This window comes from Equus quagga, chromosome 12 (assembly GCF_021613505.1).
Source record: "Equus quagga isolate Etosha38 chromosome 12, UCLA_HA_Equagga_1.0, whole genome shotgun sequence".
Lineage (NCBI taxonomy): Eukaryota > Metazoa > Chordata > Mammalia > Perissodactyla > Equidae > Equus > Equus quagga.
The window spans coordinates 69,401,359-69,417,338 of record NC_060278.1 but is presented as its reverse complement, the minus strand read 5'-3'; the positions used below and the strand labels follow the sequence as shown (position 1 = coordinate 69,417,338).

The following is a 15,980-nucleotide window of genomic DNA, read 5'->3' as shown; positions in this document are numbered from 1 at the left end:
GTCCCCCTTTGGAGGGCTCGCTGAGCTTTACTTGGTGTGTGATCTTGAGCAGGTCACTTAACTTCTTGGGCCTTGGTTTTCTTATGGATGAAATGAGGGGTTTAGGCTAGAACTGAAAGGAGTTTCGGGGTGCACAAGGGGGACCATGGGGATGGCTCTGTGCTTCCAGGGGCAGGGGGCTCTGGTGTCCTCACCTCATTCCCAAGTCAACAGAGTAATTCTGCTTTGATCTATTTTATATAAAGGGATTCCAGGTAAAATTTCCTTTGAAGTAAAGATCCCTTTAAAAAAAATTTTTTTTAAAAAAAAGGAGTAGGCCGTTATTGAGGTCTGCCTGCTCTGAAGTTCTCGCACTTCAAAGCCATCAGGGGTCATAGTTAAATCTTCCTACTGATGGCTAATGAGGATATGATGTGCCTGGTGACTGGGGGAGGGGGTGGACACAGCCTGTGAGTCAGTGAGCATATGTCATCTGGCGACACAGAGTTACGGAGCCCAACAAGAAGTCCCACCTAGCTGGAATCACGTCATCCTAGAAAACGTGCTCATAATTTTGTGAGAGACAAGCAAATGGCAAGGAAGCAGTGGTTCTCCAACTTTGAAGTATATTGGAATCATCTGAGGGGTTTTTAAAAATCCCAATCTTTTGGTCTGGGGCCTGGCCCCATGGCCGAGTAGTTAAAGTTCTGTGTGCTTCACTTTGGCAGCTCAGTTTCGCAGATTCAGATCCCGGGCATGGACCAACTCCACTCACTGCTCACACTGTGGCGGCAACCCACGGACAAAAACATAGGGGAAGATGGGCACAGATGTTAGCTGAGGGCTAAGCTTCCTCAAAGACAAAAAGAGGAAGATTGGCAATGGATGCTGGCTCAGGGTGAACCTTCCTCAGCAAAAAAAAAAAAAAAAAAACAAAGCATTCTAATGTCCAGGCTACACTCCATGCTAATTACTTCAAACTCTGGAGGAGGGACCTAAGCATCAGTAATTTGTAAATCTTCCAATGTGAGTTCAATGTGCCATCAAGTTTAAGAATAAACAGCATTGGTGCCGCCACTATGGAAAACAGTATGGTGGGTCTTCAAAAGATTAAACAGAATTACTGTATGAGCCAGCAACCCCACATTTGGATATGTATCCAAAACAATTGAAAGCAGGACCTTGAAGAGAGATTTGTGGACCCATGTTCATAGCAGCATTATTCACAGTAGCCAAAAGGTGGAAACAACCCAAGTGTGCATCGACAAATGAGTGAATAAACAGGATGTGGTATATACACACAATGGAATATTATTCAGCCTTAAAAAGGAAGAAAATTCTGACCCATGTTACAACACGGTTGAACCTTGAGGACATTATGTTGGGTGAAATAAGCCAGTCACAAAAGGACAAGTACTGTACGAATCCACTTATGTGAGGTACCTAGAAGTCAATTCTTAGGGACAGAAGGTAGGATGGTGTTGCCAGGGGCTGGGGGAGTAGGGATGGGAGTTGTGTTTAATGGGGACAGAGTTTCAGTTTTGCAAGATGAAGAGTTCTGGAGATTGGTTGCACAACAATATGAATATACTTAATACGACTGAACTGTGCACAAAACTGGTTAAGATGAGGGGGCCGGCCCTGTGGCATAGTGGTTAAGTTCAGTGCGCTCCACTTTGGTGGCCTGGGTCCACAGGTTCAGATCCTGGGAGTGGACCTACACCACTTGTCAGCCATGCCGTGGTGGCATCCCACATACAATAGATTGGCACAGGGACAGTCTTCCTTGAGCAAAACTAAGAGAAAGATTGGCAATTGATGTTAGCTCAGGGCGAATCTTACTCAGAAAAAAAAAACGGTTAAGATGGTAAATTGTATGCTATGTGTGTTTAACCACAACTAAGTGTAAAATAATATAAAAAGAATAAGCCGCATCATGTAACGCCTGCTACTCAGAGTGTGCTCTGTGGGCTGGCAGCCTTGGCATCTTCTCGGGAGTCTGTTAGAGATGCAGCATCTCAGGGCTCGCCCCAGACCTTCTGCCTTGGAACCTGCCTTTTTAACCAGAGTCCCCAGCGTTCTGTGTGCACATTCAACATGGAGAAGCACCTGAATGTTAGACCAGGGTTTGGAAGATGGAGCAGCCAGGGTCATTTGCCTACTTCTTAGAGAACCCGACATTCTCTGAGAGGCCGCATGCTCAGGAGGCTGACCTCACCCCCCCGCCATGCTGTCCCACACTCCTGGCCAGTGGCTGGTTTACGGGTGGGTGTGTTGCCTGGTTCTGGCCAATGAAAGGGAAGTTCTGCTGAAGAGGTACTGGGGACACCCAGGCAGAAATGGCCTCTCCTTCCTTTGGAAGTTTTCAGGTCTGGATGGGACCCAAGCAAATTCTTTAGGCATCTTGGAACCTTGGGGGCACTAGCCTGGTCCTTGATGACGCAGAGCCCCTGACTGACAAACCCCTGGGTCCACCTCACCGATGGATTTCTGGGTGTGTGAGAGTGGAAATGCATTTATTGTTGACGACTGTGTGAGTCAGGGTCTTCTGTTACTTGCAGCCCAGAGTTTCTCAACCTTGACCCTATCGACTTTTGGGGCAGGGCGCTTCTTTGTTGTGGGAGGGCTTGGTGTGCCTTATAGTCGGTCTAGCAGCAGCCGTGCCCTCTGGATGACATTGGATGACAGGAGCACTTCCCCCTCCCTCAGTTGCGACACTCAGAAGTGTCTCCAGACACATTGCCAAATGTTTGGTGGGGGAGGGGGACAGCTCGCCCCCAGTGGAGAACCACTGTGGCAGACATAAGCCATCCTAATGCATGCGAAGACCTGTTCTTGAATGGGTCCTTTGGAGGGTAAATATGGCTCGTGTGCTCCCAAGTGTTCCAAGGATCAAAGTGAGATCAGGTGTGTGAGAAAAGCAAACACACACGAAGTCTTGCTAATCAAACCTGTCTGTGATGCTGCTGGTGCGCTGATAACACTGTTGTCGTTTCCATTTATTCTTTTAATAGGCAGAGATGTTTACCTTAACAGGTGACCAATGAGGATGGTGAGTGGAATTTTCCCTCGGTGAAGCTGGCGAGCCCTGCCAGCACTCTCTCGGCCTTCCTCCTGCTTAGAAATCCTGATGTCTTGCTGGCCAGCCCTGGGCCGGGCCACCCAACCCGATCCATCATCCTGTGAGGCAAGGGCTGCTGTGGAGCTTGCCGTTTAACGCATTTTCACAGATGAAAAGAGATCTTATTTAGCTGCTGAAGAGAAAGACCAATGCCCTACATATAATAGTGTATTCGCAGCTCACTCATCTGTGTATTCGAGACCCCCAGAGTCAGGGGACCTGGACAACCTCTCTTGCCTTATTTTCCCCTTCCTATAATCAGCTGACACATTGAGACTACTGTCCTTAGGAGCCCCCTGACTCCTGAAGTCAGTGCCTTCGAATTCATCACCTCTTGAAGAGTTTAGTTTCATCGAAGTGTCACGAAACATCCCCCGGGGCAGGAAGGCTTCCAAGGGGAGCTGGACTTTACAGAAAAGTCTGGAGGAGAATTGGGAGCATGGGGACAGGGGAGGGGACCAGAGCTGTGAAAGAGGCATTTGAAAGCAGTAGATGCATCGGTCATTTATGTTGTCAAGTGCTTACCATGTGCCAGGCGCAGTACTAGGGGCTGGGGCTGGGGTGGGGAGAAAAGGCCATTAAGAGGCAGCTGCGGCCCTTGGGGGCCTCAGAAGCTACTGGGGAATACGTGGTAGATGTGATCCTGTACCGTGGTGTGGGGTAACTTCCCCCAGTACCATGGCAACTGTCCCGATTCTGTGTTTTGTCCCCACCTCTGCAGCCCATGTGCTTTTCAGGTCATTAACTCGCTTTCCGAACCAGAGGTAGGACACATATATCAGGCCGTGGGCATGTTGTAGGGCCCGGCACATGATGATTTAGACTGCGGAAGGCATTCGTTGGTGGCTTCTAGGGAAAGATGGTGTTTTCTTTTGGAGGAGGGGGGCGTGACTTGCAAAAACCATGCCAGGCCCTGCTGCAGCCCAGTTGTTTCCACGAAGGAGTCAAGCTGAGGATTGAGCCCACATGCAGTCATCCCGCGGGATCCACGGGGGTTGGTCCCAGGACCCTCCAAGGATACCAAAATCCACTGATGTTCAAGTCCTTTAGTCAGCCCTCCCATGTCTGCAGATTCCACATCCAAGGATTCAACCAACCATGGATCGTAAGCATGGTGCACCACGGATATGGACGCCGACTGTATACACAAAGGCTGAGGCAAGTCAGTTGCAGGGAAATCAAGCCGGCGCCTTGATGGAAACATATCTGACCCACCTCTGGAGTTTTTGTAGCATATTGTTAATGAAACCTCCTTACTGTAAGCCAGGTTGAACTGGAATTCCTGTTGCTTGTATCATAAACCAAGGGGATGTGAAAATGAGCAAACCCTAAATGTGGATTGGCTGAGAAGAGATGTTCATGCAGAGAGCAGCAAGGAAGTCTTTGCTCAGACCGGGAGGACGGTCCTGGTTTAGCAAAATGGCTGGTCATGGTGGGCCTGTTTTACCCTGGGGTACAGACCTTATGTGTATGGAGACATGACATTTGGAGATCTGAGAGGGAATATTCAGGATGTTGGCTACCTTTGGCAGTCTTCATTAAGGTCCCATAAGACTCACACTTAGGGGGATGGTGGCCCGCTGGAGAGTGCAGAGGGATGAAAATACAGCTTTGCTAAGAGAGGGCCTTTCTGCCTACGGCCTGTAATCTAAAGTGAGTGGACATTGATGAGCAAGTCCTGCTGCATTGGAAAATCAGATTTATCTGGCTAAAGTTAGAACACAAGCAGTAGATCAGGTGAGTTAGCAAGAGAAAAGATTGGGGTCCCAGAAAACATTGCCCCCATTTTCCAGGTCTCTCCCGAGGATCTTGTCTTAAGGAAGTCACGTTTGTTAAAGGGGACAGTTGACATATTGTGAAGATGCAGCTGGGATACAGCTGGGGGCAAGGAGAAAATCTAGGGTGACTACCCACTTCAGAGATGAAAGAAAGTACCACTAATTTGAGATGCAGGGCAGTGGGCAAGACACAGAGGCCAGTTGCCAGCTCAAGGATTCTGACCTGAGATGATCCCCTGCTCAAACTACCAGCCTATGGACTTGAATAGAAGAAACCCATTGAATTCTTAAGGGAGCTGAAATGTCAAAGAAAGTAGCCAACTATTGCCTGAGATTGCCCATTCCTCAGGGCAATCCCTGGACATGTACCCACAAAAAGTAGGGTGCTAAAACAATGACTCTCCTTGGAAGGCATCAACCCCAGGCCCACTCACATCTTAACAAGGAAGTGGACAGGGCGATACCAAGCCCACAACTAGGGGCTTGCATCTTGTCTGACCAAGGGACTTGCTTTCCCACCAGGGCAAGGAGTCCACAATATCTCCTCAATATTGCATGTACTATTAACCAATGACAATTGAAGTATTTTCCATTCTCTTCTTCTCCACATATAAAATTCCCATTCTGGAAATTCTTATTGCGTGCAGCCTGGCTTTTCTCAACATTGCTGGCTATGTTGCTGGTAGTGAACTGCAGAATTTAGTTGACAGGTTACCGTTCCATGAGTAGCTACTTCCAGACATGTTGGGAAGTATGATGCATCTCCCAGAAAATATGCACTTGAATCTGAATCCAGTAACTGGGTGAATCACAGGGCTTCAGCCTTTGGGGGAGAGATAAGTCTGTTTTAGCCAAGTGTGGTGTTTCTGATGATCACATAAGGGAAGAAGAATGTACGGATGTTGGTTCGCCAGAGGAATGGACCATAGTGGGATGTTATGGTTACTGCTTTAACACCCATCTCCCCTTCTCTAGACAACAATCCTGATTTTGTTCAGGTGACTACACTTCAACTCACAGCTAGTGTGGCTTAGGGAAAGCCAACGCCACTCCCAGATCTAGGATGGGGCATCCAGCCAACACTAAGCTCACACTGGTTATCCTGTGCAGACCTTCGAGACTGGGTGAGGCTCTGCTTGGAACTCCTCAGAGACATGTTCTCTCAATTCTTTCAGAGTGCAGTTCTTGGGAAATATGAGTGCTGAAGCAGCCATTTCACCACCATGAGTGGGACTAACCGAGACTGAAGCCGACACGAGGAGGAAAAGTTGAAAGAATCAGAAATGGGTCTGCGACCCTGGTCATACCATACCCACCCTTACTCTTGGGCTTTTGAGTTATATAATGTCTTTCTTAACATTTGAGCCAGTTTAAGAGTTTTCTGTTACTTGCAACCAAATGATCAGCTATTATAGAGTGCAGTAAATGCTAAAATGAAAGTATGAAAAAGGTGTTGGGTGGTTAAGAGAGAAGGTGGGTTAATTAGGTAAGAGAAGCAAGCTGTTTCCTTAGGCATTTAGGGTGGGAATTGTCGGAAAGGAGCTTTGCTGTTCCTAGCATTAAACAGACCCTTTTGGTGGGATTATCTGCATATCTGCAGCCACCGTCACACATCTCTTAGTCCATGCAGGTGGGAATGGATGTGTAAAGGCCTTCGGTGCAGGGCATTGACCTGGCATCTGAAAGTCCCCAGTTCATGTTGGATGGGGGGAGCAAGCCTGCCATCTGTTGCCCGCGGTCTCTCGGTAGGCTGAGGGAGTTCCCTAACGTCCACTCACAGTGTGAGCAGCCAGCCACCTCCTAACCCTTTCCCTCCCAATGCTGTTGCAGAAGATGGATCACATGTCTCCCAGGCTGAGAGCCTTCCTCTCTGAACCCATTGGAGAAAAGGATGTTGTCTGGGTCGATGGGATCAGCCATGAGCTTGCAATCAATTTGGTCACCAAAGGTTTCAACAAGGTAATTCCTTTTCCTTCTTTCTCCAACTTCTCTTCCTCTAGTCCTGCCAGATGGCAGCTGCTGCCACATGTCCCTGCCATCAGAGAGCAAAGCTGCCACTTGGCAGGGCGCCACATACTCTAATGCTCCTGACCCCACATGCTTGGGCAGACTCAAGGACCAGTGGGTAATGGGCAGATAGAAAGGCTTCCACTCAGAGCAGCGGGGCCAGGCGTGATTCACTTGGTGTTCAAACACCCAGGGGTCAACAGAAATCAGCCAGCCCCCCAAGTCTGCTGAGCTGGCAGGATGGATGATTTGAACACACTCTCCACCCCCATGAAGAGACTCTTGTCCTGTCAGGGCACCAGCCTGGCAATGGCAGGTGGAGTAACAGCAGCCTGGGGTCTGCGCCAGAGTAGAGGGATGTGCATTGTTCTAAGATGTCACTCCAGTCCAAGAAGGAACTCAAGGATATCCAGCAGAGTTGGAGCATTCTTTTCTATGTAATCATTTGTTTTTATGGTGCTGTCATAAAGCTGCTTGGAATTTTAGGAGAGAATGGGAGATGCTCCCAAAGAGAACGCTAGAAAGTGAACACATACAGAGGCAATGGGAATTCACACAGAGCGTTGCACGCTCCGTTGAGAGAGGTGCCTGCAACAGACCTGTTACTGTTCATTGCCTTCAGTTTTTCAAGTCAGTCTACACTGCTGTGCAGGAAGATGTTTTGGAAACACCCAGAGAGTCTGGGAACCGCTGCACGCGCGGCTGAGGATCAGCTTGGTTTGCAGGGGCACAGAGCAGGCTGTTTCCAGGGGGCATGTGAACCACTGGGCCTATGGTTTTCTGATTGACACGCTGCTCTGCACCAGTTGTTAAATATTCTGAATGTCACTCCAATCTACTGGCCAATTTACTATCCAGTAGGTGGTATTGTCAGGAAGCTGGAGCTCCACGACTAAGGTCGACTTCCTTCCTTCCTCCGCATGAGGCAGATAGGACCACTCCCGAGCAGGTGATGAAGTAGACAAGTCTGCATAGGGGAGACGGTTTTAATTAAAATTTCTCTTTCAAAAGAATTGATTGTCCATTTTACTTTTCTATTGTGGTGTAACATACGTGCCTTGGTATGAAGCGTTCAGCTCACTGCGTGTTGACATTGTATCCACCCAGGGACTCACTACCTGGATCGAGTGATTGGGCATCTCCATAATTCCCAATGGTTCCCTTATGCCTCTTCCCAATCAGGGCCATCCCCACTCCCAGAGGAAACCACTCTTCTGGCTTCTACCACCATTGGTTGAATATTTCCATAATTGTGAGGTTTTGTTGTTGTTCGGCCATACTCATCATTTAAAAAATATTTTTATTTATATACAGTAAATTTCACCTTTCTAGTACACAGTTCTGAGAGTTTTGACAAATGCGTGCAGTCCTGTAGCCTCTAGCAGAATCAAGACATGGAATAATCTCCATCACTCCAGAATGTTCCCCTTTGCCCTTCAGATTCCCCACCCTCAGCCCCTGGCAACCACTGATTTGTTTCCTGTCCCTGGAGTTTTGCCTTTTCTGTCTTAATTGTGTTTTAAATGAGTATTACAAGTGGGATGATAAGCATGTTTAAGACAAAGAGATGAATGACTAATGGAAAAATTTCAGGCATCTGAGAACTTAATACACAGAGTCAGGGCTGTAGGGAAGAAGGGAGTGTTTGTCTATGTGCATCTGGGCCCCTGGAGACACGCTCCTCTTGTGGTCACTGCTCCTGGACAGCACCATGACCAGCCCTCTGCTTGTAGGCCCTGCTTGTCCCAGGGCCACTAATTCCAGGCACTGACACCAGCGATTCACCTTTCTCCTTTGCTTTGAGCCCCTCAGCCACTGTGAATGAGATACAGGTCACTATCTCCCCTTCACAAATGAGGAGACAGAGGCTCAGAGGAGTTGGCGCCTTGATTAAGATCGCGAGTGAGGATCAGAATGGCTGTGGATTGTGCGGCCACGAGCTGCTCCAGAAGATCCAGCCCAGGTGGCTGCCCGGCAGGGAGGGGGCTTACACTGAAATTTGGTGGCGAGACCCCATAGCAGTGCCTGGAACCTGGCTGGTAAGAGGATCCAGGAGGAGACCCCCAGGTGACATCTACAAGATGAGCAAGTGCTTCTGGGTGAGGACTGGTCTGGGGTCAGGGCCAGCAGTAAGAGCCTCTGGGGCAGGCGGATCCTAGCAGGGCGGGGGTCTCAGAGTTAGCAGCTAAAAATGCAGGCTCCTGTGTTGCTTTCAATGGACTTTATTTTTTAGAGCACTTTTAGGTTCACAGCAAAATTGAGTGTAAAGTACAGAGTTCCCAAATTCCCCTGGCCCCCCTCGCCCATTATCAACATCCTGCACCAGAGCCTGCGCGTGTTACAGTCGAAGAGCCTACAGTGACACGTGGTTATCTCCTAGAGCCCGTAGTTTACATAAGGGTCACTCTTGGAGCTATACATTCTGCGGGTTTTGACAAATGTGTGATGACGTATCCACCCTTCTAGTGTCATACAGAGTTGTTTCACTGCCCTAAAATCCTCTGAGCTCCTGGATTGTTAGACCCTGCCAGCGGGAGACCCGAGCCTGGCATAGGGAAGGACATCTTTCTGGGTCTTTGCTGGCCTCTGTTGGGGTGTAGCGGCCCCTCCCCAGACCAGGGGTCAGCCAGGCTTTCTCCGCTGTGAGCGAACACAGCCTCAGGTTCCACCCTTGCTTGCGACCACTTTCTTGGCCTTGTCCCGGTGGTGCTGGCTCTTTCTGCACCCTTTCTGAGGACCCGCTGGGATGCAGACCCACTGGGCTGCCCTCAGCCCTGCTCGCCTGGGCTTCTCACCCAGCCTTCGACACTCTCCCGAGAACCCAGGGCGCTGGAGCACAGAGAGCTGAGGCACCGCCCCTGCCCGGGGGACCCCACTGCAATTGATCTGGGTATCTCCATCACCTATCTGGGGAGTTGGCCCTGCATGGGGGGCAGACATGGAGGCACCTTCTCAAGCTCTCATCAGCCTCTAAATCTAGCAACCTCTCCTCGATTACTGCCCCGCCAGGTGAGACTTTCCTCTCTCCTCCGTGGAAGGTGTGGGGCGCTGGGAGGGGCTGGCCCCTCGCCCTGCTGGGCATCCCCCGAGCTTTGGCGGTGGCATGAACTGTCCTCTGGCTCAAAGTTTCAGTCGTGACTTTCAAAACTAGATTCCACTATAGATTCACCCCAGTCTCTTCAGGAGCTCAAAAGTGAAAAATGTGTGTGTTCTCTCTAGATTGTTTCCTGCCTGCCCCTCTGCAGGGCAATTGGCTTCGGCCTAAGGAACTAGATCTGGGCCGTCAATACGGTGGTCACTGGCCCCTTGTACCCTTTGAGCGCCCATCTGAATGGACATGTGCTATAAATATAAAATACGCATGGCCATTTTAAAGACTTAGTACCAAAAAAAAGAATGTAAAGTGTCTCATTAGTAATTTTTTTGATTACGTGTTGAAATGATAATACTTTAGAAATATGGGAGGAAAAAAACATATTGTTAGAATTAGTTTGACCTTTTTCTTACCCCTTTTACTGTGGCTACTCAAAGATTAAAAACACCATCTGTGGCTGGCTCACATTAGATTTCCACTGGACAGCGCTGGTCTGGATTTAATGGCAGGAGGGCTGCAAGGGAGAAGGGAATTACCAAGAAGGGAAAAGACATGGTGCGCACGGTGCTCGAGGCCTTTCACGGCCTGGCTCTGGCTCTGTCTTATGTTCCTCTGGCCCCCCCATCCCCAGCCTCTCCCATACTTGAGCTGGACTGCCCGTGAACCACAAACACATATGGGGCCACGCTCCTGCAGACCCAAGGCCCCTCTTGAAATGGACTGTCATCCCCTTCAAGGCCCCACTCCCAGCTCACATCCCCCGGGAAGTAAGCCTTCCTACTGCCCACCCCGCCCCCAGCCTAGCAGGCTGCATTTCTGAACACTGGGAGGATTCTGTGGAAGCCCTTGCTGGGACATCTGTACTGCTGACCATTTTTTCCACACATGGCCAAGAACTCACACTCATTGTGTTGGAGGCACAGCTTGCCTTTGGTGCCCTCCCACATCTCCTCTGAGGAGAGGACGGTTCTATGCTCTTTGTACTCCTCCTCTCCTTATACAACCCCACCCGGGGTGAGTGAATTTCCAGGCACTCAGTAAATTCAGAGACATCGGGCAGTGCCTATGGCAGGGGCACATTACTGTGGGGATAATCCTGGAGTTATTCCAACAGCGTAGAAGTAATTTTAACATCTCAGCGAATCTAGTTTGGTTCAATACTCTCTGAAGACACTGTAAAGTCATATCCTCGAGCCTAAATCTTCCCCCTGAAAGATAGTTGGAAGATCAGAGTGGAGTAAATGTTCTGGGTACCCACCTGCTCCCCAAGTCTCTCCTGCCTAATAGGAGAGCTAGCACATGATGTTTGTTACATGTCAAGCACTGTTCTAAGTGCATTACGTATGTTTATTTCATTTAATCATCAAAATCCTATAAGGTATACTATTTCATCTCTGTTTTACTGGTGGGGAAACTGAGACACAAAGCAGCCACATGACTTGCTCAAGGTCGCTCAAGGTGATAGGGATGAAATTTGAATCTGGGCAGACACACTCTGAAGCGGGCAGTCACATAAGTTTGGGGTTACCCTGTGTAAGGTTGCTAGATAAAATACAGGACACCCAGTTAAATTTGGATTTCAGATAAACAAATAATTTTTTAGTGTAAGTATCCTCCAGGGAGACAGGCAGGAGAAAGAAAGGGCAAGCCCTGCGCTAGACTGAGCATTCATGCTAAGACAAGGAGGTTTCAACTGGAAATAACTGAGAGATGCTGGATTTGCAAGGATGTCATTGGCTGTCAGTGGCCATGAAGGCTTAAGAGCCAACATCTGGTTAGAGAAAAGGCAAGTTGCTCATCACGCCATAGTCTTGTGGCGATGTAAGGTGCCTTCACTCTAGGCGCTGAGGAGCTGGGTTCAGCAGAGGGAAGGGGAGGGCTGGGACTAGGTATCTCTGTTTGAAAAGGCCGGGTACCATAGTGAAGACGGAAAATTTTAATTCGTGTGGACCAGCACTGGCTACCTAATGTGCAGAGCCCAGTGCAAAACGAAGATGTGAAGGCCCCTTGTTCATATTTATTAAGAATTTCAAGATGGCGGCAGCAGAGCATTAAACCAAGTGGGGGCTCTCTGAGCACAGGGCCCTGTGTGACTGCATGGGTCACACACAAGGGAAACTAACTCTAGTGCAGACTCACATATTACTACTATTTAGCAAGGAATTGGATGCGGTGAACTGGAGGGTGGTCCAGACCTGCTCACTGTTTGGCTTGGAGTGGAGGGGAAGTCTGCCCTTGAGCCACCATCCTGCCATGTGGGCAAAAGCTGCCAGAGGAAGGAATGAACATCCCTGGCTTCGAGGTGGCCACTGTCCAGGGTGCTGGGAGGGTGGGAACATCTGCTCGGGGTTTCTGTGTCTCTTTGTCACCCTCCATATAGCCAGATTTTTCTGAGCTTTGGCCCAAGGTGGGAGAGGGGCAGTTTCTCTTCTCCATGGTTAGGGTTTTCCTTTCTGCAGCCAGCAGAGAAACCGAGCAGGCTTCCGGCGGGCCCGTGATGGGAGCCCATGACTCCAGTTTCCCTCAGGAGCAGGGTGAAGCAGGCTAACTTTCCCTCCCCGCCACTGAAAGTTGGCAGGGTGAGACAAGTGAGAAAGTGGAGAAGGGAGCGTCAGGTTGCAACTTGGCTCTGGAGGCCGCAAGATGAGGCCCTTCTTCCTGCAACATTCCTGGCAAGTTTGCCTCTGTATGCCATGCATTCCTTGCCTTCCTGGCTGCTGAGCCTGGTGGGAACATGGACTTTGATTACCAGACTGGCTGATGCCAGTGGGGAGGCATCCAAAATGGCAGAGGACAACATAGGTGCCAGGCCAGACTGCAGATGGTTGGGATGTGCAAGAATGGGGCCGAGAAAAACAAGTCTTAACCTCTTGGATTCTCTGTGACTCAATCTGGAGAATGGGACGGGGTACATGTGAGGATCAGATGGATTAAAACGTGTCAGGGGTCTGGAGCCCATCAAAGATGCTCACAAGTGTCACTTATTATTGTTTATTATTATTATTATTAATGTGCTCTCTCCTTGGACAAAGCTTTGTGTTTCTTGATCCTGTTATATTCACCTCTGCACCTCCCATAGCTACTCAGCAACGGGCTCAATTGACATTCAATAAATGTTAATTTTTTTAAAAACTGAATTCAAACACATCTCAGTAAAATCCACCACTGAAAATATGAGGATACTGATAAAGTAAAATGAGATCATTCTAAGCAACTACGCTGCTTTTTAAAAAGATGGTTAAAGCAGCAGTTTAGGGGCCGGCCCCGTGGCCGAGTGGTAAAGTTCGTGCCCTCCGCTTCAGCAGCACAGGGTCTCACCGATTCAGATCCTGGGCGCAGACCTGGCACCACTCACCAGGCCATGCTGAGGCAGCGTCCCACACAGCAGAGCTGGAAGGACCTACAACTGGAATATACAACTATGTACTGGGGCTTTGGGGAGAAGAAGAAGGAAAAAAAGCAGTTTAAAATGACCGTGAAATCCTGGCTTTTTTCTCTTTTCGGCAACTGGACCATGACTAAAAATAAAAAACCCCAAACTCCAACGCTTGGGTATGTTTTATGACTGGTAATTTCTCTTTTAAAAAATATGTTCCTTTGGGTTAAGATGAAGTTTGCTTCGTTTTATGTAACTGAAAGTAAACAGATGCCAGCGGGTTTTCCTGGAGAGCGCCCAGAACTCGAGCGTGGACACTGGTTCTCGTTCATTCCAGGCTGGAGGGCCCCCAAACCAGCCCCGAGAGATGGGTATTTAATGTGACCTTAAATCTCCAGCCTTCCCGATTTAGTGGCTCAGCCAATCTATAGTCATACAGTCTTGGAGGTCCCTCTCCTGCTCAATAATAGTGTGCTAAAATGCTAAAAAAGAAAAGAAATGCTGTGGGGGCTGGCAGATAGAAAACAAGAGAATGCCATAGAACTGTGAATCATGGTGTACTTAATCTTTATTTTACGTGTGTTTTTCATCCACAGAGACTCTTCAGAAGGGAAAGATGAGCAAGGTTTAGTGTGTTTTATACCTTCTATGCTCCGCCCACGGGGCTATGTATTCCAGGACAAAAAAAGAATTTGCGTTTTTATAATGCTCACACACTGAGTTCTCCTAGTTCCATCTGCAGGGTGGGCAGGGCATGTTCTGGGCCCTCAGAAGAGGCGGAAACTGAGGCCAGGTTCTGCAGGCTCACACTTCACGTTAAGTGAGGGGCCTGAGGTCACAGAGTTGGTTTGCAAAAATAAATTGATGCTGAGATATCCTTTATCTGTCAGTCCCACGTGCAGTGGTTCTCAGTTGAGGGAGATTTTGTCCCCAAGGGGACATTTGGCACTGTCTGGAGATGGTTATAATTGTCACAATTCCAGGAGTAGGGGGTGCTAGTGGTATCTCGTGGATAGAGGCCAGAGATGCTGCTAAACATCCTACAATGCACAGGACAGCCCCCCGCCCCCAACATAGAATTATCCAAAATGTCAAGTGGTGAGGGTTAGAATTGAGAAAGTAGGGGGATGAGGAGCGTCTCTAACTCTGTGTGTGTGTGTGTGTGTGTGAAAGAGAAAAACACTAGATCAGAGGCCGGAAGGGAGCATCAGAGGTATGCTAGGCTCTTGCTACTCAAAATGCTGTCCCTGGACCAGCATCAGCTGGGAGAAAAGCCGACTCTCAGGCCCCATCATGGACTTGCCGAGTCAGAACCTCCCTTTAACAAGATCGCCGGTGATTCATGTCTCATTAAAGTTGAGAAGGACAGGCTCTGGTTCATCCCAGGCTGGACAGCCCCTAAACCTGTTGGGAGAAATATGATTTAACTTGTGGCATCTCCCCGAGGGCCTGTCCCAGAATCCCCATCGCCTGGGTCAGGATTTCTCGTTCTCCCTCCAGCCTGACCCCAGCCCTCCCTTTGATTCTCACGTGAGCCCTCATGGGGGGTGGGGAGGAGCACAAGGGAGTGGTTTATTGTAACCTTTCCCGTTCTCCACCCCGCCGCCCTGCCTCCCCGCCCCCCCACAGGCCTACACCCTGTTGGGACAGTTCCTCCTGATGCACAAGAACGAAGCCGAGTTTCAGAAGTGGCTCATTTGCTGTTGTGGTGCCACGGAGTGTGAGGCCCAGGAGAGCTCGAACTGTCTGAAGGAGTGGTGCACCTGCTTCCTGTGAACACACCTCCTCCTCAGTAAACAGCATGTTCTGCACCGAGACCCGGGCTCCTAGTCGTTATTTTTGTTTTTAACTTTAATGATACACGTTCCTTATAAAAAGTGGTTTAAGAATATAAAAAAGGACAAACACAAGAAAAATGACCCCAAAGTCTACCACCCAGAAACAACTATCATTCACCTTACATGAATATCACGCCAAATATCTCTTAGCGTAAATGTGTGAGAGAATGGATGATTCTATTTAAAAGTGGCAATTAAATTTTAAGTCAGTGTATTAGTTATCTATTGCTGCATAACAAATGAATGCAAAACATAGCAGCTTAACACAAACAATAATTTTATCTCATGTAGTTTCTGAGGGTCAGGACTGAGAGCTGCTCAGCTGGCTGGGTCTGTCTCAGGGTCTCCCAGGAGGTCACAAGCTGTGGCCGGGGCACAGTTGTCTGGAGGCTGACTGGGGCTGGAGGATCAGCTAATAAGACGGCTCCCTCGCAGGGCTCTTGGCGGGAGCCTCTCCAGAGCACTGCTAGAGAGAGCAAGTGAGCAGGAAGCTGCGGTGCCTTTTATGACTTAGTCTCTGACTCACACGTCATCACTTCTGCCTCCTGTTTTTAGAAGCAAATCGCTAGGTCCTCAAGGGAGGAGAATTAAACTTGAAATAACAAATAATATGCAGACATATTTTTAAGAGCATCACAGTCAGGTTTTGAGGCAGAATTTACATACAGTAAAACTTGCCCTTTTGCGGCGTGCAGTTCTATGAATGTTAACACATGCATTGTCCTGTGACCACCACCGCAGTCAGGATGAAGAGCACGTTCATCACCCCAAAGAGTTCCCTAGTTCC

At 48.9% G+C, this 15,980-nt stretch overlaps 1 protein-coding gene across 1 annotated transcript; it reads left to right on the top strand.

Moving 5' to 3' along the window:
• The first annotated feature begins 6,711 nt into the window (after positions 1 to 6,711).
• On the top strand, positions 6,712 to 15,131 carry BANF2 (BANF family member 2). Its single transcript, XM_046678138.1, has 2 exons — positions 6,712 to 6,837; positions 14,985 to 15,131. Exons 1-2 carry the CDS (start codon positions 6,712 to 6,714, stop codon positions 15,129 to 15,131), a joined length of 273 nt encoding a protein of 90 aa, XP_046534094.1.
• Positions 15,132 to 15,980: the final 849 nt, after the last annotated feature.